Source organism: Budorcas taxicolor, chromosome 9 (genome assembly GCF_023091745.1).
Source record: "Budorcas taxicolor isolate Tak-1 chromosome 9, Takin1.1, whole genome shotgun sequence".
Lineage (NCBI taxonomy): Eukaryota > Metazoa > Chordata > Mammalia > Artiodactyla > Bovidae > Budorcas > Budorcas taxicolor.
The window spans coordinates 93,488,617-93,514,612 of record NC_068918.1 but is presented as its reverse complement, the minus strand read 5'-3'; the positions used below and the strand labels follow the sequence as shown (position 1 = coordinate 93,514,612).

Sequence of the window (25,996 nt, the reverse complement as noted above, 5' to 3'; positions counted from 1 at the left end):
GGGGACGCGGCTCCCGCAAGGCGCCCGCCCGCGCGCCCGCCCGCCCGCCCGGCCCGTTACCCGCGCTCTGCGCTCGGCCTCCAGGCGCTGCATGAGCAGCACGGTGTCCACGTCATCGTCCTCCTCCTCCTCGTCGTCCTCGTCCTTCTGCTTGGACTCCTGCAGCCGCTTCTGGAACTGCCACTCCAGCAGCAGCTTGCGCAGCCGGTCGCTCTCCTCGGCCGAGCGCTCGGCCTTGCCCTGCAGCTCCTGGATCTCGCGGCTCAGCAGGTCCACGATGTGCAGCTGCTGCTGCTTCTCCAGCTTCTCGCGCGCGTCGCGCTTCCAGGGGTCGGGGGACAGGCTGTCCCCGGGGGCCAGCTCCTCCCTGCTGACCGTGATGTACTGCAGGTCCCTGCGCTCGATGGTGCGCGGCTGCTGCTGCGGCTGCAGCTCGCGGATCACCGTGTCGGGCGCGCGGGCGGGCGCGGGGGGCGGCGCGGGCGCGCGCAGCTGGCCCAGCCGGCGCTCCTGCTCCCGGCGCCGGCGCTCGCGCTCCTCGTCCAGGCGCGCCTTCTCCTTCTCGTACCAGCGCTGCTGCTCCTCCCGTTTCTTGCGCTCGGCGGCCGCCTGCACCTGGGCGGCGGCGGCGGTGGCGGGAGGGGGCGAGTCCGTGTCTGCGTCCGCCTCCCCGGCGTAGGACCCGGGGGGCGGCGGCGGCGGCAGGGCCGGGTCAGTCCGCACGGGCGGGGAGGCGGCCGGGGTCTTCCAGCGCCCAGGGCCGCTCTTGGTGAGCGTGGAGGCAGGGGTGCCCGCTTTGGAGGGGGGCCCTAGGTGCTCCTGGCTGGACGCGCCGGAACCCAGTGACGAGCCCTGGGTGGTAGGCCAGGCGTCGCCACCGTCCGACCTGCGCTCCGCGGCCGCCTCCGCCCACTGCCGCTCAGGGTGATAGGCGTCCTCGCGAAGCTCCTCCTGGGAGCGGGTCACACGCTGGAGGGAGAGAGGGGCGCGCACGCCTCAGCCACGGGCAGCCCGAGACTCCCCAAGGTTCCTCCCAGGAGAAGCGGGCGTTTGCTAAACTGCAGTGAGGCCCGTGCAGGGGCCATCCCGCCACTCCCACGCCGGGACAGGCGGCGACTGCCTCTGCCCCACACCCCCGGGGGCAGACGGGGTGCAGCAGGAGCCAGCGCCTGAACTGAGCGGCTGGACTGACACCGTGAGTCCGAGGCGGCAGACCCCCGTTCCTGCCTTCCAGGCCTGGCCGGACCCAGCTCAACTGCAGTCTCCCCACCGCTGCGATCCCAGGACAAGTGGGGCGATTACTTCCGCCCCACACCCCCCAGCACCTGAAGTGAGCGAGTGGACTGCAGACACCCCCGCCCCTTCCAGGCCCAGCAGGACAGTCTCCCCACTGCTGCGATCCCAGGAGGGCAGTCTCTCCGAATTAGTGGGGCACGTGATTGTCACCAAGCCTAGGCTGTGCCTACTTTTAAGAGAACATTTAACTTCTTTCCCCAATCTCTCCGGGTGGACGGTCACCTTTCACACACGGAAACACCCCCGACAGCCTCATCCTGCTCAACTTCCACCAGAGGAGGCCACAGCCACCTCCCTGGGGCAGAAACCAGGAGTGGGGGTGGGTGTGTTTGGGGGCTGGGTGTGTGTTGGGGGGGTGGGGGGGAGGCAGCAGGGGCCACTCCCAGTAAGCATGGGCAGTTATCCAAGTTATCTGCTAACTTCGTAAAACCCCAGGCCGTGGGTTTGGCCCGGAAAGCCCTTCCCTGTGGTCACCCTGCCTGTCCGCCGGAAACTGCCACGTGCCCAGCACACAGCACAAGGCCCGGCCCTGGTGGGCAGAGAGCCTCTGACCCGGTGGCGCGGGCACCCAGCGCCCTGCCTGCTCCTCCTCCAGCCGCGGGCTGCTTCAGCCCCACCAGCAGGACCTGGATCTTCTCTGCTTTCCTAGGTGCGGAACAGCCACGTGCCTGGACACCATCCCGGCTCTCAGGCTGCCTCCCACAGTCTAGGAACCTTGCCCCACAGACTGCAGTCGTTCATTAAGCGACACTGAGCATGTGTTAAAGCCAGCACACGTCAGGACAGGGCCCTTCCCTGGTGACCTCAGAGCCCAGGACAGAGAGGCAGCGGACACCCGGGCCTGCCTCTCACCTGGACGGCAGCACTGGAGTGGTTTCCGTCTGCCAGCACCTGGGGCTTCTCCTCGAAACCCAGCCACTGGCTCTGCGGGGGCGCCACGCGGTCCTGGGACTTGGAGGCCGGAAAGGTGAAATACTCCCTGGTGGACGTCTGCGTGGGGATGGGGTAGGCTTCGGGGCGGGGCGGAGGCGTCTGCTCCTGCGGAGGGGGGGGAGCAGCGTTTAGCAGTGTGTACCATAGGCTGACTTAACTTCAGGGATCTGTGTTAAAATATAATCTGTGTGTTTTTAAAAATGTTAAAAATGTGAAGTGTTCAGTCCTATACTGAGAATAATAAAAACATTTTCTTTTGTGCTGAGTTACTAACTTAAAGCTTATTGACCCATTATATTAAAACCTTAAAACCCAAACACTCAGGAGCCACAACCACTGGGACATTCTCCCGGAGGACGCAGGCACTCAGGGAAGCCCGAGTCTGCCTGCTCATCGCCCAGACCTCAGCGCAGAGGTTCCCTGTGGAGACAGACGTGATCTTGGCTGCGGTTCCCGGGGGATACGCGCTCTTTCCGCCAGGACTGGGAGGCTGATCTGTTGGTGGGAGACAGGAAAGAAAGTTCAGCATTAAATAAGCACCCCCAACATCACGGCACGGGAGCCGTTCATGGGCAGCGCCCGTGTCGGTGGCGTCACTGCCATGAGGAGCGGAGCACAGACCTAAAGCCCGGGGCGCGCGGAGGTGGGGGCTCTTCAGTAACCGGACCGGAGCCCCGAGTTTCCTGTGCGGACCAGGGCCGGGCAGACATCTCCAACTGTCTGACAAAGGGCCAGACGGGACATCATGTCAGGCTTTGTGAACCTGGTACCTAGACCACAGCCTCCTATGCCGGCTGCTTCCTGCCACCAGTCCTTCACAGCACAGAGACTGTCCGTGCCCGCGGGGAGCCGGCCCCCCTCTGACCGCATCAGTGCACCTGCCTAGGCACCCCCTGAATCAAGGTCCCCAAACCATCTTTTAGCGCCTGTTAGAACGTTAGTTGTAACGTCCCTCAGGAGAAACACACCCCAGTTGGCTGATCTACGCAGGCGAGAACATTCTTTATTGACCGACAGCCCCTGGAGTGGCCCCCCCACCCCTGGTGGTGAGCAGACGTGTGTGGGGCAGGCCTCGGGAAGGGCTGCAGGGCTCCCTCACTTGCGACATTGGGGCTGGAGCGGTGGTCCACCCTGTGCTTCATCAGCCGGTCGTCGCCCGGCAGCTTCTTGGGCTCGCTGTACTCGGCCCAGGGCGTCTGCGGGCTCTCCGGGGACCCGTTCTGAGTTGAGTTGTTGTACAGCTCAAAGCCTTCGCTCTTTGGTCGGGGTTTACCTGACCCACGGCGCTCTGAAACTGAAGTCAAAACACATTCAAGACGTCATTGTTTGTTCTCGATTGTATCTTAAATACTGTTTAGTTTTAAAGGCAATGCGATTTACCAACATCTAAAATTCCACAGGTAAGTTGGTTTCTCAGCAGCAGAAATGAGGTATTTTTACAGGAGAGCAGAGTCTGTCTAATGACTCTCTAGAAGGGGCTTCAGAGAAAGCAGCACGGGTGAGCAGAGTGCTCTCGGAGCTCTTCGGGGACAAGACCACCGTCACTGGGACATCCTCGCTGAAGCGCAAACACCCCTCCTGCACTTACAGAAGCTGCACCAGCTCTTCGCTCACTCAGGGTGCCCTCCTCCTGAGCTGCTCGCATCTGCTGGGGTCACTCACTCCCTACACTTTGCTCTGCCATCCTGCCGCCCGACAGCCCTGACGTTTGGCTCCAACGCTTTCTCTCAGTGATTCCTAACTCATCATCAAGCTTGCTTCTTTTAAATGACTATAAACTTGGGAATCAGAACACCAATACGTTAAGTATTATGCTATGAAAAAAGAAAAAAAAAAAGAAAATAGTGCTGTATATGAAGGCCGTGCCTTTTGCCTGTCTCCACGCACAGCAGCCTAGGCTCTCGAGTGAGCCAGATGAGGCCCGTGCAAGGCCAGGCCCTGGGCTTGCCCAGGGTACCGACCTGATCACCTACGGTGAGCCAAGGAAATGCAAAGTAGACAGCAATTTCTAAGATAATGGGAGTCAGAACGGTTTTCCCCTGGTTTCTGAACTAATTCTTTAAAAAGCCTGACATTTATATTGACTTTTTTCTGAGGTTTTTGATGTACCTACAAAACCATGATTCTTATCAGCAAATTATTATTCAAAAACTGACCTCTTAAGTAGACTCTCCCTGTAACAATCATGTCCTGTCTCAGAGCATGTGAGCCGGACCTAACTGTTTATAAACAGTCCTTCAGGAGAGAACTCTGCTTGTTCTCTGGAGACCTCACATCCTGCGTCTGCCTGTCAGAGCTGAAAAATCATTCTTCCACTCACGATAGACCGAGTTCCCTGAGTGCTGGCATGGGGGACACTGGGGTCCCCCACAGTCACCAGGCCTGTGCAGGTGAGGTGAGGGGCTCTTGGAAGACCAAATAAATTAGCACCGTGTCTGAAGGCCAGCTGGCCACACCTAGCCTGGGCCCTGGGAACCCACGCGCTTGCCATCCTGGGCTCCGTGCTCAAGGGCGCTCATCCTCACGCTCTTCTCTAGAATCAGGACAATGAACGCAATAGGGCCTGCTTCGAAGGGTCTGTGAGTATTGGCAGAGGTCATGCCGGCTGCCCGGCCCGCAGCAGGCAGGCGCGGCCCGTGACGAGACGGCCCCTCCGCCCCCCCTTACTTCTCTGCATCATAGGGGAAGGCTGGTTGAGCAGGGTGGCGAGGCCGTGGTAAATGGCTCCTTGCTTCGCTACTTCGAGCGTCACGACGGAGCTTGTCCTTGTCATCAGCTCTGCCGCCCTGGGAAGAGAGGTCACAGGGTGAGAGTGTGGGCAGGTCCCCCGTCCCCAGGGCAGGCCAGGGTCAGAGCGGGCTGCACCCCACGGGCCCCTGCTAGTCTGAGTCGGGGTCTCAGGGGCCCTGCCTCTGAGGGCAACTCTGCACACAGCTCTTCTCGCTGTCTTGAGAACAGCGAGGCGACCTGGCAGAGACTGCAGCACGCGCTGGAGGCAAGGACGCCTTTCAGAGTAAAGCACACACTCTGCTAGGTCTTTTCCTCTGAAGGAGGAAGGGCACAGCTTTCAGCGTGGTTTTTTGTCTTCTAATTCCAAAATTTAATGCGAACTACCCACCAGAAGTGCATACTGTCATCTTTAAACAAACAAATGGTACCTTTCTTGAGAGAGTCCCACCAGACTCCGTCCGTCCACGCTGAGCAGCTGGTCACCTGCGGCGAGCCGCCCGTCCTGAGCACCCCAAGGCATGGGCAGGTGAGGAGGGGGCGACAGCGGGGGAGAAGGGGGGGAGGAGGCCAGCGGTGAGCACACTCAGACTTGGGCTTTCGACAAACACGCAACATGCTGGGGGCTTTCACCTTAACCACCATATACCCACCACGTCTGCGGCGCCTCCTTTCACAACGGACTTGACGTAAATCCCAAGTTTGTCTTGACCAGCGCCCTAAACAAAGACGAGGAAAAATGCCACGCTGGAAACACAGTGAGAAACACAACACACAGAGAGAAGAGAGAAATGCGCGCACAGGTGGCCGGAGTGAAGCTCTCAGCTCTTGTTTTCACGTGAAAATCAGAAATGCAGAAAGTGTGTTAGCAGAATGAACACTTGGGTAAATACAAGGAAACTCACAGGAAATGTACCTACTTTGTTTTCAGATTAAGAAAAATTACTCCTGAAATCTCATGGACAGAGGACCCTGGTAGGCTACAGTCCATGGAGTCGCAAAGAGTCGGACATGACTGAGCTACTTCACTTTCACTTTTCTTTCACTCCTGAACACAGTCGATTACCAGTCAGCTGGTGGACTGCGAAAGACCTGCCAGCCTGATGGCAGGGACGCGCTCTCTTCCAGCGGGTGAGCTGTGCTGAGACACGCACAATAACCACTTCAGCACACACACAGCTCACCCAGGGTCTGCGCTCCAGTGCCCGCCCGCCTCCCTCCCACCCTTACTCTTTCACGGTTGCTGTTGGTCAGCGCTTTGTGACCCCATGGATGGCAGCCCGCCAGGCTCCTCTGTCCATGGGATTCCCCAGGCAAGAATACTGGAGTGGGTTGCCATGCCTTCCTCCAGGGGATCTTCCTGACCCAGGGATTGAACCCAAGTCTCTGCACAGCAGGCGGATTCTTGACCACTGAGCCATTTGATAGGCCCTATTCTTTTGTACACACAGTTTAAAATTTAAAACAAGAAAAATCTTGCTGTTGCAAATGACGAGAAGGACTTCGGCAGAAACAACTGGAGAAAATACTCCACGTTGCCTCCATTTAAGGGTCGTGTGCCATAATGCTAAGGAAGTCCTGAAGCTACGAGGCCCCGCCCAGAGGAGACGTGCAGAGGTATGGACGCCACTGGATGTTTCTGTCAATATCCTACAGCTGAGCGTATTTCTTGGCTTGTGAACCTATGGTGTCCCAAAAGCATCAATATAAGGTATCACAGAAAGTTGTAAAGATGGTTTGATAAACGACTTAATGGACACATTTTCCTACAGCGCCCTGGAACTCCATAATCTCCACGTGAACACTCCCTTTCCCCTCTGGTCAACAGAATGGGCCCAGGACCGTCTGGAGGCTCCTGGTTAGGGAGGACTGAGCAGAGACCCTGCTGTGAGGCCGACAGCACCCCCCGCCCCCGGGAGCCCACCCCAGACCCCCGTGCCTACACACCCACGGACGGACTCCATAGACGCTCCACGCAGCCCCCGGGTCCCGCCTGCTTTCCTGACTCTTCCCCTCAAGACCCGTCTGCCCATCTGCCCTGACCTCGTCACTGGTCTCCAGTCTGGTCCAGACACACGAGCGGCCCCTAGAGGACGCAGCGGTCCTTCCACATGGCGCAGTGCCCCCGCCTGTGCCAGGCCCCTCTGCCACACGCACAATTACCGGGGCACTTGGGAAAACTTGCACTTTGGGGGTACATTTGAGGCTTCACACACACACACACACACGCGCGCACACACACACACGTTTAGACGCGCGTCTGTATCGTCACTCGATGGGTTTCCCAGGTGGCGCAGTGGGAAAGAATCTACCTGCCAATGCGGAAGACCCGAGCTCGACCCCTGGGTCGGGTTGGCCCCCTGTAGGAGGGCATGGCAACCCGCTCGTGTTCTTGCCTGGAGAATCCCATGGACAGAGGAGCCTGGCGGGCTACAGTCTACGGGGCCATGAAGAGTCGGACACGACTGAGCACACGATGAATGAATCGCTCAATACTGGCAACTTTCTCAAATTTAGCCCATCTCTTAGCCAAGAGTCAACAAACACAGCTTCCAACCACCTTCAATGACACCAGCACGGTCTTCTCTGAACCTGGGCTGGGCTCAGTGTCAGATGGCTGAGGGGAACCACCTCCAGGGCAGCCCCTAGGGCCCGCCTCCCACACAACCTGATCATACAGCTTCTTCAACACTGTTCTGTGCTTCTGTGTAATACATGATTCGATACCTGATCCAGCTGTCTGAAAAACAGTTTCGCTCATCCCACAAACAGTCACAGAATGCCTGCATCGCCCCACCTCCTTAGACACGCAGACAGACAGCACCCCGGCTCCAATGCAGCTCCCGCTCAGGCGGCTTTCTCTGCGCCTGTCAGACCCTGTTTCTGATGGGTGGGGCACCGAAAATCCCTCTTTTCCTGCCATTATGCTCTTTTAACTATACCAGATTTTTTTTAAGGCTTTTAATGCATAATTACTTTTTTCTTCTGTTCTCCATCCGACTCATAGAAAAGCAACATTTCTAAACTTCAGACACCCAGTTCTCAGTGCGAATGAAGAGACTACATTGTCACAAGCACTGCTCTTGGGGAGTGCAATACTGTCCTTGTAATTTAAATGGTAAGAACTGCACTTTTAATGAGATAATCAATTACCACCATCCATGACTAAAGAAATCTCTAGCAGTAATACCAGCAACATAGTATTTCTAGTAAGGCTGCTGTAAAATAAATATCAAATACATACTTTCAGTATGTATGGATATTTTAATATGAATGAATATTTTATAACAATCACATCAAGACTTCCTCCCCCATTTCTGGTATACTTTATAAGAGGATTATTAACAAAGGAAAAATTTCATTTATTTAGGCCAGCTGTAATAAGAAAAACTTTAATCTTTCTAAGGTCACAAAATGGAAAGGCACAGGAAACAGCAGGAGTCCAGTCCTGTCCCAACAAACCAAGGCCTGGCGAGCACGCTTCTGCTGCACATCCGTCCGTGAGGCGTCTGCGTGCCGCAGCGCCCCGCTCCCATGGCCGCGCTCCACGCCTGCGTCCTGCTCCCGCCACTCCACTCAGACCGGCCATCACACGCCACCCTAGAACAGCACACAAGCTTCCACTCCGCGGACTCCACGTGGACCACGGCCAGCAGCAACACCGCCTGAACCCGACCGTGTCTTTAAATAGATAGTTTACCACACGTCACATGTAATATAAAATTTAATAAATCTAAGTTTAAATATGCAAGCAACCGCTCCTGTAATATAGATATCTGACAGCCTTATGAAAAATCTGACTGAAGTCACAACTGTAAACAAGCATTAGTTTACACTGTGAATTTCAGAACAGTCCTGGCAAGACACAGACACTCTCCTAAGGCTGATCCACTGGCTCCTCTATCCAACCTGCCTTAAGAAATTCTTCCTGCAGGCAGCCCCCTGCCCCCACAGGTGGCCAGCTGGCTGTAAACAAGCAGAAGCCGCCTGCATGGGGCACCCACGTCAAGTGCAGGCCCACCACACCGCCACGTGCCCCCTTCCGCCCCTCAGCCATGTTCCTGCCACACACAACGGCCTTCTGATGCAACAGGTCAGCCCGAATCCTCTGATCATCTGCCTCCTGGGCTCACCAGCCCACCCACTCTCCCCACCTGCCCAGGCACGCCGCCGCCCCAGCTCACTCGTGTTCCCACGGCACCTCCCTTGTTCCTGAGGTCGGTACAGAGGGCCCTCCCCCGCTCCCTTCCAGGGGAGCTCCCAAACCCCTGTAGTCAGGCCAGGGCAACGTGGTTGATCTAGACGCTGCCTGAATGAACACACCAGTAGATTACGGAGCAGTTGCTAATCCACTATCGGTGAGCTGACGACACAATACTGATGACCCCGCAAACTCCTGGTGCAGAAGTGAGAACCCTAAGCATTTCTGACACCGTTTGCCATCCTCGGAGGGACAGCACCCCAGCAATGAGAAACACTGCTTTCTTACATGATGGGAATTTATCTAAACTCGAAGTGACAGTCATTCCTTTTAATTCCAAATAAATTCAATTTATAAGTACGTCATTGTGACAAAAGGTTTACATCTGAGGAAAAAAAGGACCTCAATTCAAAAGACCACTAGCATCTAAAAGGTCTATTTCAGGTTAGTCATAAGAATTGACTTTAATAAAAAGTCACTGAGAAAGCACAGTGAAATATGTTTGCTTAAAGACTCCTGGGGGTAGGGCGATATTCTAAGAGGTGTCCAACCTCTGGCTGGCATCTGAGCTTCCAAATGTGGCCTCAACCTTACACTGTTGACCTGGCACACACACTCTGTGTGTCTCACGTCTGTCAGCGTGTCGCCACGCCCGCACACCTGCTCGATTCTGTAGTGACCGCCCCGGGGGGCGCCCTGCTCTCTGGCCAGGCTCCCGCCTGTCTCTACCGACTTGAGTCTTACCCGTATTTCACGTGTAGCTCACAGTTATAAAGTGACCATAACAATGTGTAACTGCAACTAGTGTACAGATGAATCACAGGTTTTCTGTAAGCTGCTACGACCTTTTTAGCCAACCCCAATACATACATTAAATCAACAGTACATATATTAAACCCTTTCAACCCCAAAGACCACAACCTTTGATCCAGCGCCTGGCTAAGGTGACCCAGCGCCTCAGTCTGGCCAGGGCAGGCTTGGCTGGACCGACCCCGGGACTCGGGGGACAGGGAGTTGGTGAGCTCTGCCTGGCCCCTGCCCACCGCCATCTGAACTGGGAGCAGGTCAGCTCCTGGAAGGAACCAGGACAGAGGCGCTCCTTAACACTGCAGAGTGCTCTCGCCACCAGCCGCATTTCATCTGAATAAAACTGCTACAGAGTGTGGTAGAAGATTCAGCAACACCAAGTTACTCTCAGAAACATTAAACCACTCGTGTCCTAGTTCTATACAATACTGCACACACTAGCCCAGTAAGACTGGACTTACAAAAAAAGTATTCAACAAATCCCACTCAGTTCCTCTTCTATTTACATATACACACAATTAAAATTCATTTGCTGGTAACTCTACTTTTTAAATTGACATAAAAATAGGGCCCAGGAATTACACCTTCTTGCTGCTAAATCAAGGCACCCCACCTGTCATCAAAAGAACACAAAGATGAGGACCTAAGCGCCGACCAACAGCCAACAGAGGACCACAGAGAGCCTCCAGACGCTGGCAACGCCGCGTCAGCACTGGTGTCGGCCGCCACCGAGGTCAGGGTGCGGGTGCGGGGATGGGTGCGTCCCGACTGAAACTCGGAGTCCAGAGCAAAGTCCCCCCAACTCCGAAGACTGAGTGGGAAGAGCCTACAGTGTCTCTCCAGCAACAGCGATGACACTGAAATCACGACTGCGCTGGAGGAGACACTGTCGGTTTCAGGTTCCCTCGTTGCTTTGATGCAGTTAATAGAAAACTTTGATTTACCTACATGGCCTGAGTTACAGGACGATGTTACCCCAAAACTAAGCTTTTCATAGTAAACCTATGTCATCAGTAACCACAGATACTAACAATAAATCCGTAATTATGCAGATAATTGTGTAAAAACAAAATCCTCCCATAACACAACATATATTCTAACATTATACACCTTAATTTCCAACCATGAGAAGAGTAACCACGGTATAATAACTAAAGGCACGGTGTAAAAAATTTCAGTAGCTACTTGCCTAAAGAGATCTAAACTGCATTTACTACTGAAAAAATATCACTGTGTTTTTGGTCTATTTGTATTTTTACCTATTGGGTCTGTTTGTTATTTATGAAATCAAAATGAAACACTGTTCAGAATTACCCACTCCCCATGTGAATACAAATCAAATTCCTTTTTAAAAACTACCTTCTGGAAAGCGGTGATGTATTCCACGTGTATCAGGAATGACAACTTCTACTGGATACTATTTTGTAATTTAATCCACTTAAATACCAAGTCTCCCTCCCAGAGGCTGCTGAGGGTGACAGGCAGCCCAGCAGCTGCTGCCAGCCTCTGGCCGCGCAACCTGGTTTTGGACGGACCGCCAGAGGCCGCATGAGCCAGCCAGGGCACAGGAGGAGGTTGGGGGCCAGACTTCGGACCTGGAACCACGAGGGGCACGCCCGTGTGAGCCCAGGATTTCATCTGAAAATGCATCTTGGAGCTGCTTTCCTTTCCCTTAGGAGGGAGAGGAGGCCCGAGAAGGAGTCCGCGAGGAGGAGGAGGGGGAGGGCGGCACCTCACCTGAGTTTACCCGGGGCAGGCACGCGGGGACAGCGGGGCTGACGGGGGCGCCTGGACACCGGCAGGGCCACGCGTACTTCCCAGCACGGTTGACGTGCGCACCTCTCGGGCAGCTGCCCTGCGCTCCGAGGGAACGGCCGTGAGTCTGGAGGAGGCCGCCCCTCTACCTTCACGGGCACCTTGGGAAGGACTGAAGTGCAGGGGCGCTCACCTCCCACTCAGACACTCTGTCAGAGGGGCCCACGCTCCCGACACCCCAGCTGCAACTTCCGACTGAGCGTGGGAGTGCGATATGACTAACAGCATGAGAACGTCATTACAACACAATCCAAAATGGAAAAAGGCAGCAGCAGAAGGAAGGCGGAGCTGCCAGCCAAAGGGCATGAATCCAGCCTATTGTTCCCAGGCGTGGAAACAGGCAGGGGCCAGGATGGCCCAAGAGCCGGGCGTGTTGAAAACTCATCAGGCTGTCAGGGCAATGCTCCGCCGCCTCCTCCTCGGGGTCTGGAGCCGCTGCTGCTAGTCAGACGAGAGTTCTAGTTCATGAACAACTAAGGTTCAGACTAGAGGTTCAACAACACCGCCTCGCTTGTGCTCTCTGCTAGGAGTGACCTCAGTTCTGAGACAACTGGTGTCAAAACCCAGGCCCAGGACACTTCCCACCCTGGCCACCTGAACAGCCCCGAGAGGGGAGCGCCCCTTTGCCTGCAAGGTCAGGGCTGCGTGCTTGCTTCCTGTTTATGTTCAGCACAAACGAGAACAGCGTGTTATCTATCTTCCCATTCTCCATGCGATGAAGGAGGCAAACCACACAGCCTCCGATGCTGGGGCCCCAGACGGGCTGCAGGGGACCATGGGGTCCTGAAGGGTGCAAGGCGGGGTCTCCAGAGTGAAGGTGCAGCCTCCCGAGGGTCTCAGAGTGTCTGGGGCTCCGAGAGGGAGGTGAGGACGCGGACGCCCAGGCAGGTGTGCCAATGCGGGGAGCCCTGGCCCCGGGCGGGGCTGAGGGCACCGGGCGGGGCTCTCAGGACTGTCCCTAGGGGCCCCCCACCACGGCCCTGCACCCGGACGCCCCATACCGTCTTTTTCTAGGGAACCGCCAGGGGAAAGGAGGTTCTGCTTCAGAAAACTAGCATTCCTGTCTTTCAGTCCTGCAACTGAGTCAGTGTGTCAGACAACCCAAGAAACGTGCACCTAGGCCATGAATGCAAACAGAGGGAAAAGCCTTGTTTACACACTTTACTGTGAGAACAGAAACAAACCGACCAGATCTGAAGCAGCAGCCGTGTGGGGACGTCACACGACCCCCTGCACTTCCAGGGAAGGAGCTGAGCACCTCCTGGGTCCTGACGTGGTTGCTCCCGCCGGCTCCCGGCAAGGACGCGCGAAGGCCCGGGAGCCTCAAGCACTGAGCGCGGCTCACACACACTGGTCCAGTGGGGAGGAAGCGACGCGTCCGTGAACACTGCTTTCACCCTCTCCTCTCTAAGGCACAGCAATTTTTCTAAGCTAACTAAAAATTTTAAAAACTTAATACTAGATACAGTTAGACCACAAGCAAGATTCAATCAGCCATTCATTTCTAGTAAAACAGTAAAACCTCCTAACGAGCACCCTTCGAACTGTCACTGTCACGCTAGCAGAAGAGACCCGCCGTGGACCAAGCCTGCAGCAAATGCCGCCTGAACGGCCAGCGTCCTGCCTTGTGGACATTATCGTGTCTGTGCTTAGCAACTGTACAGCAGTTGCGACCACTGTTTCCAACAGCACCCACCATACCACAGCTGTCCTTTTCCCGTATGAAGTACGAGCAGCCTCTTCTTCCCGAGCCCTGAGAAGCCGTGGCACGGAGCCGCAGAGCAGCGAGCACCCCGGGGTGTGAGCGTGAGCTCCCGAGCCGGCCGTCGCCAACAGGCTGCAGCAGCTCGCGGGGCGGACGGCGGCCACTGGCCACCGGGGCCCCGAGGAGACTCACCGCAGGCTCTGCTCTCCCGACAACGGAGAACCACATCTCTCTCGGGCCCATGGACTCTCAGGCGGACCACCACTGCCCGGTCCCCGCGGTGGCGACGGCCAACACACAGCTGGTCTCTGAAGACTGGCCACCGCGGGCATTGAGCAACTCCAACCAGCGCCCAGGCAACCTCAGGCTCTTACGTAACCAAGCAGCTCAGATTCTCGCTTACTTTGTACTTTATTAAACTTTAAAAAGAGTTAGAAAAATAAAAAGGAGGAAACAGTTTCTATTTTAAAAATCCAAACTAAACAGGAAGCGCCACGCCGGCCCTCAGCTGAATGAGAGCAGCACTCCGAGCCCCCCAGCCCCCGGCAGGCTTCCAGCGTGGACGGCACGGGTGAGCCACGGCATCTGGGTTCCATAAAGCGGCCGCAGCCGGGAGGGGCGCCGGTGGGCTGGGATCAGAGCCCTCCAGGCGCATGGTCCCGAAGCCACAGGCTGACTGGGAAGGCAGAGGACGGAGCCAAATAATGACACAAAGGCCCAGACAGTTCACAGGGAAAACACAGCACCTAGACTCCAGTCGGGGCTACGGGGTGAATCCAAGATGGACTGACAGGGGACCGTGTGACCGCGGGGACCAGCTCTAAGGCCCCCAGCCTTCTCCCGGGGCTTGAGCTGCAGCCACGCCCAGGGCTCCATGGCTGCCCAGCGGGGGGCAGGGTGGGCCTGAGGCCCCGCGCCCCTGTGGAGGATGTGGCCATTGGCACAAATCCATGCGGGGCAACAGCAGGGCGCCGCTTCGCAACGTGTGTACAGCACACAACTTGTTTTCCCTGCAAGTCCCGGAGAAACCACAGCTGGGCTGGAGAAAAGCGGATTCGATCAAGCAGTCAAGCCCACAGGTGAACAGACTCCAACATATGCCGTCATGCCTGAGAACGGCACACTGCCCAGTTACCAGGGCACAGCCTTTGAGTTACTTCCTTTACAGCACCTATAAGCCGACACAAGTCTGTATCTCTGCCTCCTGCCCTCTGGGTTCTACACGCTCGTATCCAACACAAGCAAACAGGAAAACACCACCAGGCCTGCAGCTGCCTGCTCCCGCCCGCCCCACCCACTCCGGCGTCCTGAGCACCACGCTCAGGACCTGTTCGGAAGGGGTCAGCTTGAGTCCCGGCCGGTGGGCTGGGCCAGGCGGCCCTGGACGGGCTGCCGTGCCCCGGAGCACGCCTGCTGCCGCGCCCCGGCCCCTGGCTCCAGGCCTGGCACATTAGTCCTCCCACACGCCCCTGCCCTGAGATCGCAGCTCCCGCCCCGTCCCCTTGCTGTTTCAAACCCTTGACCCTTTGCGGAGCGGGCTCCACCTGCGAACTGAGTGTCTTTAAAAGGGAAACAGCCCCCTCGCTGTAGCTCCCAGCACGCCACGCGTCTGGACGGGCGCCCAGTGGCCCCCTGCAGCCCGAGCCTGCTGGGGGACAGGGGCCCAGCAGCCCCTCCATGCACGGGCTCTGGAGCAGGTACCCCAAGAACGCCACGCGCACAGCACTTCATTCCCAGGCCCGGCCCCCAGACGCGGAACGGGACGCCGCTGACTCAGGCTTAAGGGACAGAGGGTGGCAGCCCGCGCCCCAACCCCGTGCTACCTTTGCAGCGACAATGCTAAGGCCCATTCCGTTCTGCTTTTTGAGGGTCACAGTGATGATTTCAGGTTCTTTACGCAGAGGCTGTGCCTAGGGGTGAAGAGAGAAGTTTAGTGAGGGCTGAAACCAAAGAAGAAACAGAAGCAGTAAAGACCACGCCTCGATGGGGTAATCTGGTAAAGGAAACCCCATATTCTTTCTCGACTCCAGAGCCGTCAAGAAAATCACCACAAATGCTAAACATTTACATGCTGTTTAAACACCTTAATTTACAAAACAAAACAACCCTGGCATCACTACCATGTAAGAAAAACTTGGTCTTAAAGACAACATTACAATTTTACTTTATTATCTTTTAAAACAAAATTACTGGACATTTTTTGAAGAAACTTAAACTTACTCTATACTACCCAGGGGGAGGACAGTTATAACATAACAAAGATGCTCTCGTGTCTCTCTATCTTGTGAAAAGTAAAGTTGCTCAGTCGTGTCCAGTTCTTTGCGACCCCACAGACTGTAGCCTGCCAGGCTCCTCTCTGTCCATGGATTTTCCGGGCAAGAGTACTGGAATGGGTTGCCATTTCCTTCTGTGGGGATTTTCCCAAACCTGGGATCAAACCCGGGTTTCCCACACTGCAGGCAGACTCTTTACCGTCTGAGCCACCACAAACCTGTCTTGTGAAAATTCAACAGCAAAAATACACTGCCTCAGCCTTCAGGCAGCGGGCCCCAAGCTCAGCGTGCCTATGTGAGGCCTGTGGTGGGGGAATCAAGCGGAAGGGACGAAGTATGTGCCCAGTAAGGCCAGTTCCCAACAGATCCACAATGAGAAAGGGAAGCCATCCACAGAAGTCACACAGTCTACATATGTCCTGCCTCACGTGAACAGGTTAACAAAGTAAACAAGAGTATCACCAGGCCCACACACTGGGAATTCAGTTAATTATATATGTAAGTATAAAGGCATGCTGCCAAACAGCGATTAGACACACAGCTTGTTTATTTGGAACCAAAGTCTGTAGGATAATATTCTAAGGGAAATGAATAAGATCAGGCGACAAAGCTTCTACAAAGCATCAGGACCTGAAATCGACTGAGGGATCCATAAACAAACTAGAAAGATAGAAAAAAAAAATCAGTGATTCCATCCAAGGTGCTTGTTTTTCCTACTGAGCAAAAACAACTACTTTGGATTTAATAAACAGAACACACGCCCACCGCTGCCTTACGGTTAAGTACTGCCTCCTCACGTGATCTGTCTTCTTTGAAACTAGGTGAGAACCAGGTGTGTGGTTCTGAGTGATCGATGGATAATTCAGGAGGTCACCACAGGAAGCGTCTAAAGCTCCAGAAGACTCGTGGTCGTTCTTAATAGCCAAGAGCCCCTAACCATGGCCCCTACAGGGAACACACTGGCCCCCGTCCACCGTTACCAGCCAGACAGGCGGCCACACCTGCTGGGCTCCTCTGAAGCCTCGAGTGGCTTAGGAGTCAGTTACACTTAAGGGGAATGAGACGGAATAATGACGCTCCCAAAGGAAAGGCTTGACTCGCCTGTGTCCTCTGGGCTGACGTGCAGTGTACGGAGGAAAAGACAACTCTGGTCTGGCATCCCTTTCTAAGACATGGCGAAGCTCCTTTTCTAGTCTAAAACTCTCTGCAGGAAGCAAGGCAAGGTTTCCCCTAAAATCTATGAGCCAGAAAACACTAACGGGACTGGCCAGTCTTTCACCAAGAGATAAAACATTAGTGAATGATTTGGTACCTGGCGCCCACTCCAGTACTCTTGCCTAGAGAATCCCATGGATGGAGGAGCCTGGTAGGCTATAGTCCACGGGGTCGCAAAGAGTCGGACACGACTGGGCGACTTCACCTTCACCTTCACATAGCTAAGATAGGGCAGGGCTGTCTTTGGTGGCTCAGATGGTAAAGAATCAGCCTGCAAAGCAGGGTACGTGGGCTCAATCCCTGGGCTGGGAAGACGTCCTGGAGAACAGAATGGCTACCCACTCCAGTATTCTTGCCTGGAGAGTTCTGTGAACAGGAGCCTGGAGGGCTGGAGTCCACGGGGTCATAGAGAGTCGGACATGACTGAGCTTAGCTAACACTTTCACTAAGACGAGGTAGAATTGACTAGAAAATAGAAAATATTTCTATCACAGAAAAATTTTTCTAATAAAACCCATTAAGATTGCCATAGTAATGTATTTTAAAAATACGTGTGAGGTTTAACTGTGGGTATCAACAGGCATCATTGCTCCCCTCTGGCCTCTCTGTGTGGGCTCTGGGATCTGAACTCTTTGACCAGGACTGAACCTGTGCCCCACTTTGGGAGTCTCAGCTACTGGGTGACCAGGGAAGTCCTACAGGCGTCTTCTTAAAAGCAACGTTTGTTTACAGATGAAACTGCACAGACACAGCCAAGCATCTTCAAACCGAAAGGAGTCAAGTTTCCTTCCCTGGCCCGCCTGCCACCTCACGGTACTCACCAGTTCTGTGTTCTCCCGCAAAAGGTGACTCTCGTAATCTGCGCCTTCAAAGTATATCGTCCAGGTGCCCGGGGAGCGTGGGTGAGGAATTAACCTGCAAAACCCTGGGGAGAAAAACAGGCAGGCTGTGAGCGTGAAAAGCTGCCACGTCAGGCAACACAAGGCGCCGACTGCACGGCGCTCCCCTAGAGCCCCGGTTGGCTGTCTCCAGGCTACGACCTCACTCTCTGCGAAAAGTGAGTTAGCAGACATCTAACATCACCTGTTCATCTGAACACAGAACCTGTACACAAACATTTGCATCAGCTTTATTCGTGATTAAAATCTATTTGTTTTGGTCCAATGTAATTTCAACACCAAGCAGAAAAGCGAAACTGGTTTCCCCCTCTTCTTTACCCCAGACAGCTTTCTTCCTCACGTCTATGAGAAATTACAGAATCTCACCGAGATGCTTCCTTGCAGATCTGTCTCCTCCGCTCGACTAGGAGCTCCTCAGCCAGGCTGAGAACCCGACGGACAGAAGGGAAGGACAGAGGGACCAGAAGGCAGTTTTGGTAGAAGCCTGTTGGCAGGCTCGCCCCCAGAATCAGTGATTTACTCCAGGGGAACAATGATCCTGGGGAAGGGGGCCTCCTCACTCCTCTCTGTCATTTCCTTAGAGGTCACATTTACATTTTTTCGAAAAATGTGACAACATTTTAAAGAACATCTTTAATGTTTTCAACAGGGACTACTGACATGTTTACAAGACTGAGCCTGCGTCATCCCTCACTTGTCAGATCTTACAGGGTCTTTCAGAGATTTTGTGACAAAGTTGTATCACAAACAAACACAATCCTTTTCTCTCAAGCAGTCTTATTAGCACCAGCTGACCATTAGGAAGAGCACACTGCATGCTGGGTGCCCCGGGCACCGGGGGTCCTGGCTGTCCCACGGGGGTCCTCGCTGCACCCCGCCCCCAGCAAGGATCACCTGGCTAACTCGGACAGTTATGAGGCTGTCTGTGGTAGATGAGAAAAAGATGTCACAAACACACTCAATTATAGTAACGACATAAATGAATTTTATCTCGTTTTAGCCTTTCATTTTTTTAAAAGTCACTGTCTCAATCCAGTTTTGCTGAAATATCAGCTACACTTTGTTTCTCTCCCCGCTGTTTTAGGGAATCATAACTATCACGGTTCTGAAATGTCGATGACTTAAGACTTGCTGAAGAAAAAAAAAAAAAAAAGACTTGCTGAAGGCTTGGGTGGTGATTAACATTTTTTAGCAATAAAGTATTTTAAAATATTTAATTTTAATTTTGGCTGCACTGGGTCTTCGGTGCTGCACAGGCTTTCTCTACTTGCAACAAGCAGGGGCTACTCTTTGCTGCGGTATGCAAGCTTCCCACTGCAGTGCCTTCTCCTGCGGCAGAGCACGGACTCTAGACTTGAGGGCTTAAAGTGGTTGCAACCTGCTGGCTTGCGGGCCCTGTGGCATGTGGCATATTCCCAGGCCAGGGATCGAACCAGGGGTTGTCCCTTGCATTGCAAGCCATATTCTAAACCGCTGGACCACCAGGGAAGCCTAGCAATAAAGGAATTTGTCTACTGTTTTTCAGACACACAGCTTTTGCACACTCAACAGACTGCAGCTTGGTGTAAACTTTAATTCCACACACAATGGGAAACCAAAACCTCGATGTGACTTGATTTTTTACAACACTCACTGCCGTGGTCTGGAACTAAAGCTGCAAAACCTCTGAAACGTGTCCTCCACACACACCACATGAAGGCAGACAGACCCAGGGAAACGAGCTGCTGCATCGAGTGCGCGCGCCCTCACCACACGCACGGGCTCACCCTGCGCTGCAGCACCACGGGGCTCCACTCCGGCCTCAAGGCAACCGTGGGGGGGCACTTGGCTTGGCTGCGCCCACCGCCCGGGTGGAGGTCAGAGTGACGGGGGCTCGGGGCTCGTCTGGCCCTGCTGCTGCCTGCTCTGCTTGGGCGGCACCGACACACGGGGCGGACGGAGCCCCATGCGCACACGGAACCGGAGAGGGGACAGCGCCAGGGCCGGCGAGCAGAGGCCCCGGGTGGCCGTACTATGCCTGGCTCTGACCCCACATCACCACCGACCGCATCCCTCCATTCCCCGGGCCCCGACCTTCCCAGAAGCGCGCCGGGCGTGCGCACACGGGGTGGCCTGACACACGTCTCAACACAGCGAGCACGAGGCCCGCTGTCACGCAGGGAATGCAGACGCCCGGGCTGGGAAGGCGACCCACCTCTCTGGCAGAGAGGGTCCAGGAACTCCTGCAGGCCGCTGGGGACGTTCCTGACGACGTCGCAGGAGTAGCCGTCCTCGGGCAGGAGGAAGGGCAGCTGCAGGTCGGGGTCCTCCTCCAGCCGCACCTCCCGCCCGTCGCTGCGTGCAAGTTCGTCCGCCGTATTCTCAGCCACGGCCACCACGTTCGCGATCAGGTCCTGCTCAGAAACAGACGCGGGCTTGGGAGATGCTCGGCACGCGGTGTGGCTGGCCAGTGACGACCAGACGCGTTTGGTCATGTGGGGTGTGGCCACACACACACAGGGTGCCTCCCAGAGGGGAAGCCAGTTCATCTGCAGCTCAGACCGGCCTGGGGAGCAACCGAGCACTAGCGCAGCACACACTCCCGCTGTCTGCGCTAAAGACACTATTAATTTGTGAATGGACAGGTGTAGTTCTAAACAGAAATTGTTTGACTGCAAGAAGGTCTTTTTCCTTTTCAAAAATAATTTTTCCTTACACATTGTTTAAACATCGAGTTGCTAATAATTTTATTTAAAAAATACATATTCCCAGGTTATGTAGAGGTTGTTGCCTTATGATGGGTTTACAGGTGATTTCTGCTTAAGAACTTCCAGTTACTAGATTATGTACTTACTTACAGGACAGTTCACAGAGTGAACACTCCCTCCTCACCCCAGGGAGGGGATAGAACGACACCCAGAGAAGCTGCCCTCCCTGCCCTGTCCTCTGTCTCAGAGGCATGACCACCAGGCTTCTCCCTGGGGCCTCCTGTGTCCCTGAGCCCAGAGTGTGGACCGCGGCTCTACCCTCCGGCGGGGCTGTGCGGTCACGGCCCCCTCCCAACATGCAGCCACATCAGGCCCCCTTTCAGGATTGTGACCCAGCCTGTCTGGGGACAGTGGGTTCTGGGTTTTGGCCCCCGCCTTCTGTCGGCAAACACTCAGCACTGGAGGTGAAGCCATCCGTGGGATCGGGTCCCCTGCACACTCGACTCCCAGGATGCCTGCGTCCAGCTGCTGCTCCCGTGGGGCTGTGCTCGGGCAGCGTTTCATGAGGCTCGGGCTGCATCGCGCACGCTCCTCTGTGCTCTCTGCTCCTCTGCAGAGGTCTCTGGACAGCAGACTCGGCTGTGCGTGAGGATCTGATTTCCCCAGGCAGGCACCTCAGCACGGCTCTGAGAGGCAGCCCCGGGGGAGGCCCTGCCCTGCTGCTGGCTGCTGACGTGAGGGGCCCTGGGGTCTCGGGTCACAGCGCTGAGCCCTCGAACTCAGGGTGAGAGCAACTTCCTCACTCCCTGGCCTGGCTTTCCAAGAACCTCGTTCCCTGCATCAAATCCCCGTCTACTTAAAACGCTTACGTGGTTTCTATTTCTTGCACGGAACCCTAACTCCTACAGACGTCAACAGCAAAAGTGACCTTGGAAGACGACTGCGTAAACTTTCTCGTTCCCTTCTGCTTTTCCTGCACAGACGTGATGCGTGGCGACTGGCACCCCACTTACCGCAGGGACGAAAGGCTCGTCGGGCGCACAGTGGTAATTCTGCAGCAAGGCTTGCAGCTGCAGGGAGTTCAACTTGAAGCAGGCGCTGCTTATGTTTGGAACGTCATCAGGTGCGTACTTGTCCATCGTAAGCAAAGTGGTGGCCTGTGAACAAGCGGCAGGAAAACCATGATTTAAAAGTGTTTCATAGATATTCCCTGTTAGGTAATATCTGTGAAACTGAAGTAACTTGCTAATTTGACTTTAAAATGCAGGGTGTTTTTAAGAAAACACATTTCCATTCACATTACCTATATGTGTCAAGTTGAACTCAAAGCACCGTCTAGTTAAAGGTGTTAGATAACCTCGTGTGTGTGCTCCACAGATTCAGTCGTATCTGACTCTGTGACTCAACGGACTGTAGCCTGCCAGGCTCCTCCGTCCATGGGATTCTCCAGGCAGGAGTACTGGAGTGGGTTGCCATTCCCTTCTCCAGGGGATCTTCTTTTATTAAAATTGTATGTATAGTAAGACCCAATAATTTCTGTGCAAAAAGCATTTTAAAAGCCCTGTGGCTCATACGGTAAAGCATCTGCCTACACTGCGGGAGACCAGGGTTCGAGCCCTGGGTAGGGAAGATCCTCTGGAGAAGGAAATGGCAACCCACTCCAGTACTCTTGCCTGGAAAATCCCATGGACGGAGGAGCCCGGTAGGCTACAGTCCATGGGGTCACAAAGAGTCGGACACGACTGAGGGACTTCACTAGAAACTTTGAACACTTATATAACCAGATTACCATTACTAAGGTCTGAATAAAATCACACTGTAATGACCTTTCTAATAACTAGCTGAGTCAATCAAAGTTAAAGGGCAGAAAGCTCTACACTGTATCTCTTTAAGAGACTGAGAGAAAAATACAGAATTACACACTAAAAATAACAAAACAGGCTACAGGGACTCTTTCCCTTAACTGCACAGCACCAGAGTCTAGCCTCCAAGCACCAGGAAAGCGCCGGAGCGGGCGAAGCCGCGAGGACCAGGCTCTCGTGCGTCCCGTGTCCCTTCTGCTGCCCCTACCCTCTTCCTGTGATGCGACGAGTTTCTGAGGGGGGTGTGCACAGTCCTCTCTCTCATCTGTGTTTCTACTACAGGCTTCTGCTCTGGGGTTGCCCAGCTTGCAGCCCTGACTGTCTGTGTCACACACACTGGAGTGCAGCTGGTTAACAGTGCTGTGTGAGTCTCAGGTGCACGGTAAAGGGATTTGGTTATGCACACACATGAATCCACTCTCTTTCAAATCCCTTCCTCATTTAGGCTAGCACAGGATGCTGAGCAGCGCTCCCTGTGCTCCGCAGGAGGGCCTTGTTGGTTACCCACTTCATTCTCCGTATTTTTAAAGTGCCAGCTATCATCCATTTTAAAATCAGAGTTTCTCTCTGTGTATGTCGCTTTATGACACATGCCTCACTGTTTCAGGTGTTTATTCTGCTGATCACCACCTGTTACGGGCTGTACTGTGTCCTCTGAAATTCACACTGTGAAACCCTAACACTCAGGGGGTAAACCTGGGTAAACTTCGGATTGTGACCTCATCTTGAGAAAGGATCTTGAGAGAAGGAATCAAGTTAACTGAAGTCAGTAGGTCTGGGGTCCCTATGAAAGGCGGAGGCTGGGGCAGAGATGTGGCCTGGGAGAGGCCTCCTGAAGACGGAGGTGCAGGCGGGATGCTGGAGACCAGCAGCCGCAGTGGAAGGCTCGGGAGCTACCAACAGGCTCTCCCTCTGGGAACCACTGTGCCCCGACCTCAGTCTCAGACCTCCAGCCTCCAGGACAAAGTGCTTCTTTTGTTTAAGCTACCAGATTGCTGTTCCTTGTGAGAGCGGCCCAGGCAGAGGGATACACCACTGTCTCAACCTAAGCGCACGTGAAGACCCCGGGGAGGGGCTGAGACGCCCCAGGGGAGTCAGAGACACGGGGGACCACACGGCCACGAGGCCGGCCCCACCCACCTGCACGATCCGGCTCAGGTGGCAGTCAGCCGCCAGCTCCAGGCCCTGCTTCTCAGCCCAGGCCTCCACGTGCCCGAGCTGCTGGCGGAGGATGGCGCCCCAGTAGTGGGAGCAGAGCCCCGACTCGGGCTCGGTCACCAGCCGGTTGAACAGCCACATGTTGATGAAGTGGAAGAGCTGGGAGAAGAGCTGGATGGTCAGCGCGGCGTTGACCCGGCAGCGACGCAGCAGGGACATGGCGCCCGTGAGCGTGTGCAGCACGTCGTCTGTGAGGGGAGAGGGCTCGTGGTCAGCAGCCGCCCCCTCTGCTCGACACCTGCCCATCCAGCCACACGCCGGTGTCCACCGCACCAACCGAGAGCCCCAACAGGGCCCCCAAGATGAGAGCTGTTCCTGTATGGAACACAAGGGGGTTCGCCACACCAGGAGGACGTCCCGCGGACTCTGATCACACCTGCCCCTCAGACCGCGGACGCTGAAGTGACGGCACCTCAGACCGCGGACGCTGAGGCGAGCGCCCCTCAGACAGCAAATATTAAAATGAAGGTAAACGCAGAGGCGGGAAGGAGGGGCTGAAGCAGAAAGATAAAGGCCTAACCTATTTTTGGTCTCTGCAGACTGTCCTCTTCAGGGTCGTCCAGAAAAGCGGGCATGTAATTATTCAGCTCTGACTGAAGACAGTGAACCAGGTACCTGAAAAACATTGACAGTTTTAATAACCTCAGCATGACGCCCTGCTACTATCACACAGGTAAAACAATATGTACTGTTTAGAAATATTTTCCATGTACAACATCTATGTAATGGTTTTCCTCTCAGGTTTCATACTTAATTGAGCTCAATTTATTAAACCAACACATTCTGTGTGTAGCTATTTATGCTTCAGCTGTGCTCACATACTACTAAAGTAATGCTCAAAATCCTTCCAGCTAGGGTTCAATGGTACCTGAACTGAGAATTTCCAGATGTACAAGCTGGGTTTAGAAAAAGGCAGAGGAACCAAAGATCAGATTGCGAACATCCATTCAATCATAGAGAAAGCAAGGGAATCCCAGAAAAACATCTACTTCTGCTTTATTGACTATTTGACTGTGTGAAACACAGTGAACGGTGGGAAATTCTTAAAAAGATGGGAACACCAGACTACTTTACTTGTATGTGGGTCAAGAAGCAATAGTTAGAACCGGACATGGAAAAACAAACTGATTGGGAAAGGAGTACATCGAGGCTGTATACTGTCACCCTGCTTATTTAACTTCTACGCAGAGGATATCATGTGAAATGCTGGACTGGATGAAGCACAAGCTGGAATCAAGATTGCCAGGAGGAATATCAATAACCTCAGATATGCAGATGACATCACCCTTATGGCAGAAAGTGAAGAGGAACTAAAGAGCCTCTTGGTAAGAGTGAAAGAGAAAAGTGAAAAAGCTGGCTTGAAAATCAACATTCAAAACCTAAGATATCTCAAGAGGGAGGGGACACATGTACATCCATGCCTAATTCATGCTGATGTATGGCAGAAATCAAATCATTATTTATAAAGCAATTATCCTTCAATTAGAAATAAAGTAAAAAAAAAAAAAAGGCAAAAAGCAAGTAATATCATGACATCCGGTCTCGGGCTTCAAAATCACTGTGAAAGGTGACTACAGCCATGAAATTTTAAGACACTTTCCCTTGGAGGCAAACCTATGACAAACCTAGACAGCATATTAAAAAGCAGAGACATTACTCTGCTGACAAAGGTCCGTACAGGCAAAGCTAAGGTTTACCAGCTGTCATGTATGCATGTGAGAGTCGGACCATAAAGAAGGCTGAGCACTGAAGAATTAATGCTTTTGAACTGTGGTGTTGGACAAGACTCTTGGGAGTCCCTTGGACTGCAAGGAGATCCAACCAGTCAATCCTAAAGGAAATTAGTCCTGAATATTCAGCGGGAGTGGAGAAGGCGATGGCACCCCACTCCAATACTCTTGCCTGGAAAATCCCATGGACAGAGGAGCCTGGTGGGCTGCAGTCCACAGGGACTCGAAGAGTCGGACACGACTGAACGACTTCACTTTCACTTTTCACTTTCATGCCACTGGTTGCAAATGGCAACCCATTCCAGTGTTCTTGCCTGGAGAATCCCAGGGATGGGGGAGCCTGGTGGGCTGCTGTCTATGGGGTTGCACACAGTCGGAAACGACTGAAGCAACTTAGCAGCAGCAGCATTCAGTGGAAGGACTGATGCTGAAGCTGAAACTCAAATGGCCACCTGATGCGAACAGCCAATTCACTGGAAAAGGCTCTGATGCTGGGAAAGACTGAGGGCAGGAGGAGAAGGGGTGGCAGAGGACCAGGTGGTTGGACGGCATCACCGACTCAATGGACATGAGGTGTTTGAGCAAGCTCCAGCAGACAGTGAAGGGCAGGGAGTCCTGGCATGCTGCA

General features: G+C 54.3%; 1 protein-coding gene across 2 annotated transcripts in view; it reads right to left on the bottom strand.

Moving 5' to 3' along the window:
* AFDN (afadin, adherens junction formation factor) overlaps nt 1-25,996 on the bottom strand; it is a 114,132-nt gene that overhangs the window by 13,590 nt on the left and 74,546 nt on the right. For both annotated transcript variants that reach the window (XM_052645878.1, XM_052645879.1), the window contains exons 17-29: nt 24,159-24,253; nt 23,561-23,826; nt 21,572-21,715; nt 20,066-20,264; nt 17,794-17,897; nt 15,308-15,394; nt 5,610-5,675; nt 5,388-5,461; nt 4,897-5,015; nt 3,329-3,523; nt 2,633-2,724; nt 2,149-2,334; nt 61-969 (exon numbers count right to left, since the gene is read on the bottom strand). In XM_052645878.1, the coding sequence (XP_052501838.1) occupies nt 61-969; nt 2,149-2,334; nt 2,633-2,724; nt 3,329-3,523; nt 4,897-5,015; nt 5,388-5,461; nt 5,610-5,675; nt 15,308-15,394; nt 17,794-17,897; nt 20,066-20,264; nt 21,572-21,715; nt 23,561-23,826; nt 24,159-24,253 (2,536 nt within the window). The remainder of the gene's footprint in view (nt 1-60; nt 970-2,148; nt 2,335-2,632; nt 2,725-3,328; nt 3,524-4,896; nt 5,016-5,387; nt 5,462-5,609; nt 5,676-15,307; nt 15,395-17,793; nt 17,898-20,065; nt 20,265-21,571; nt 21,716-23,560; nt 23,827-24,158; nt 24,254-25,996) is intronic.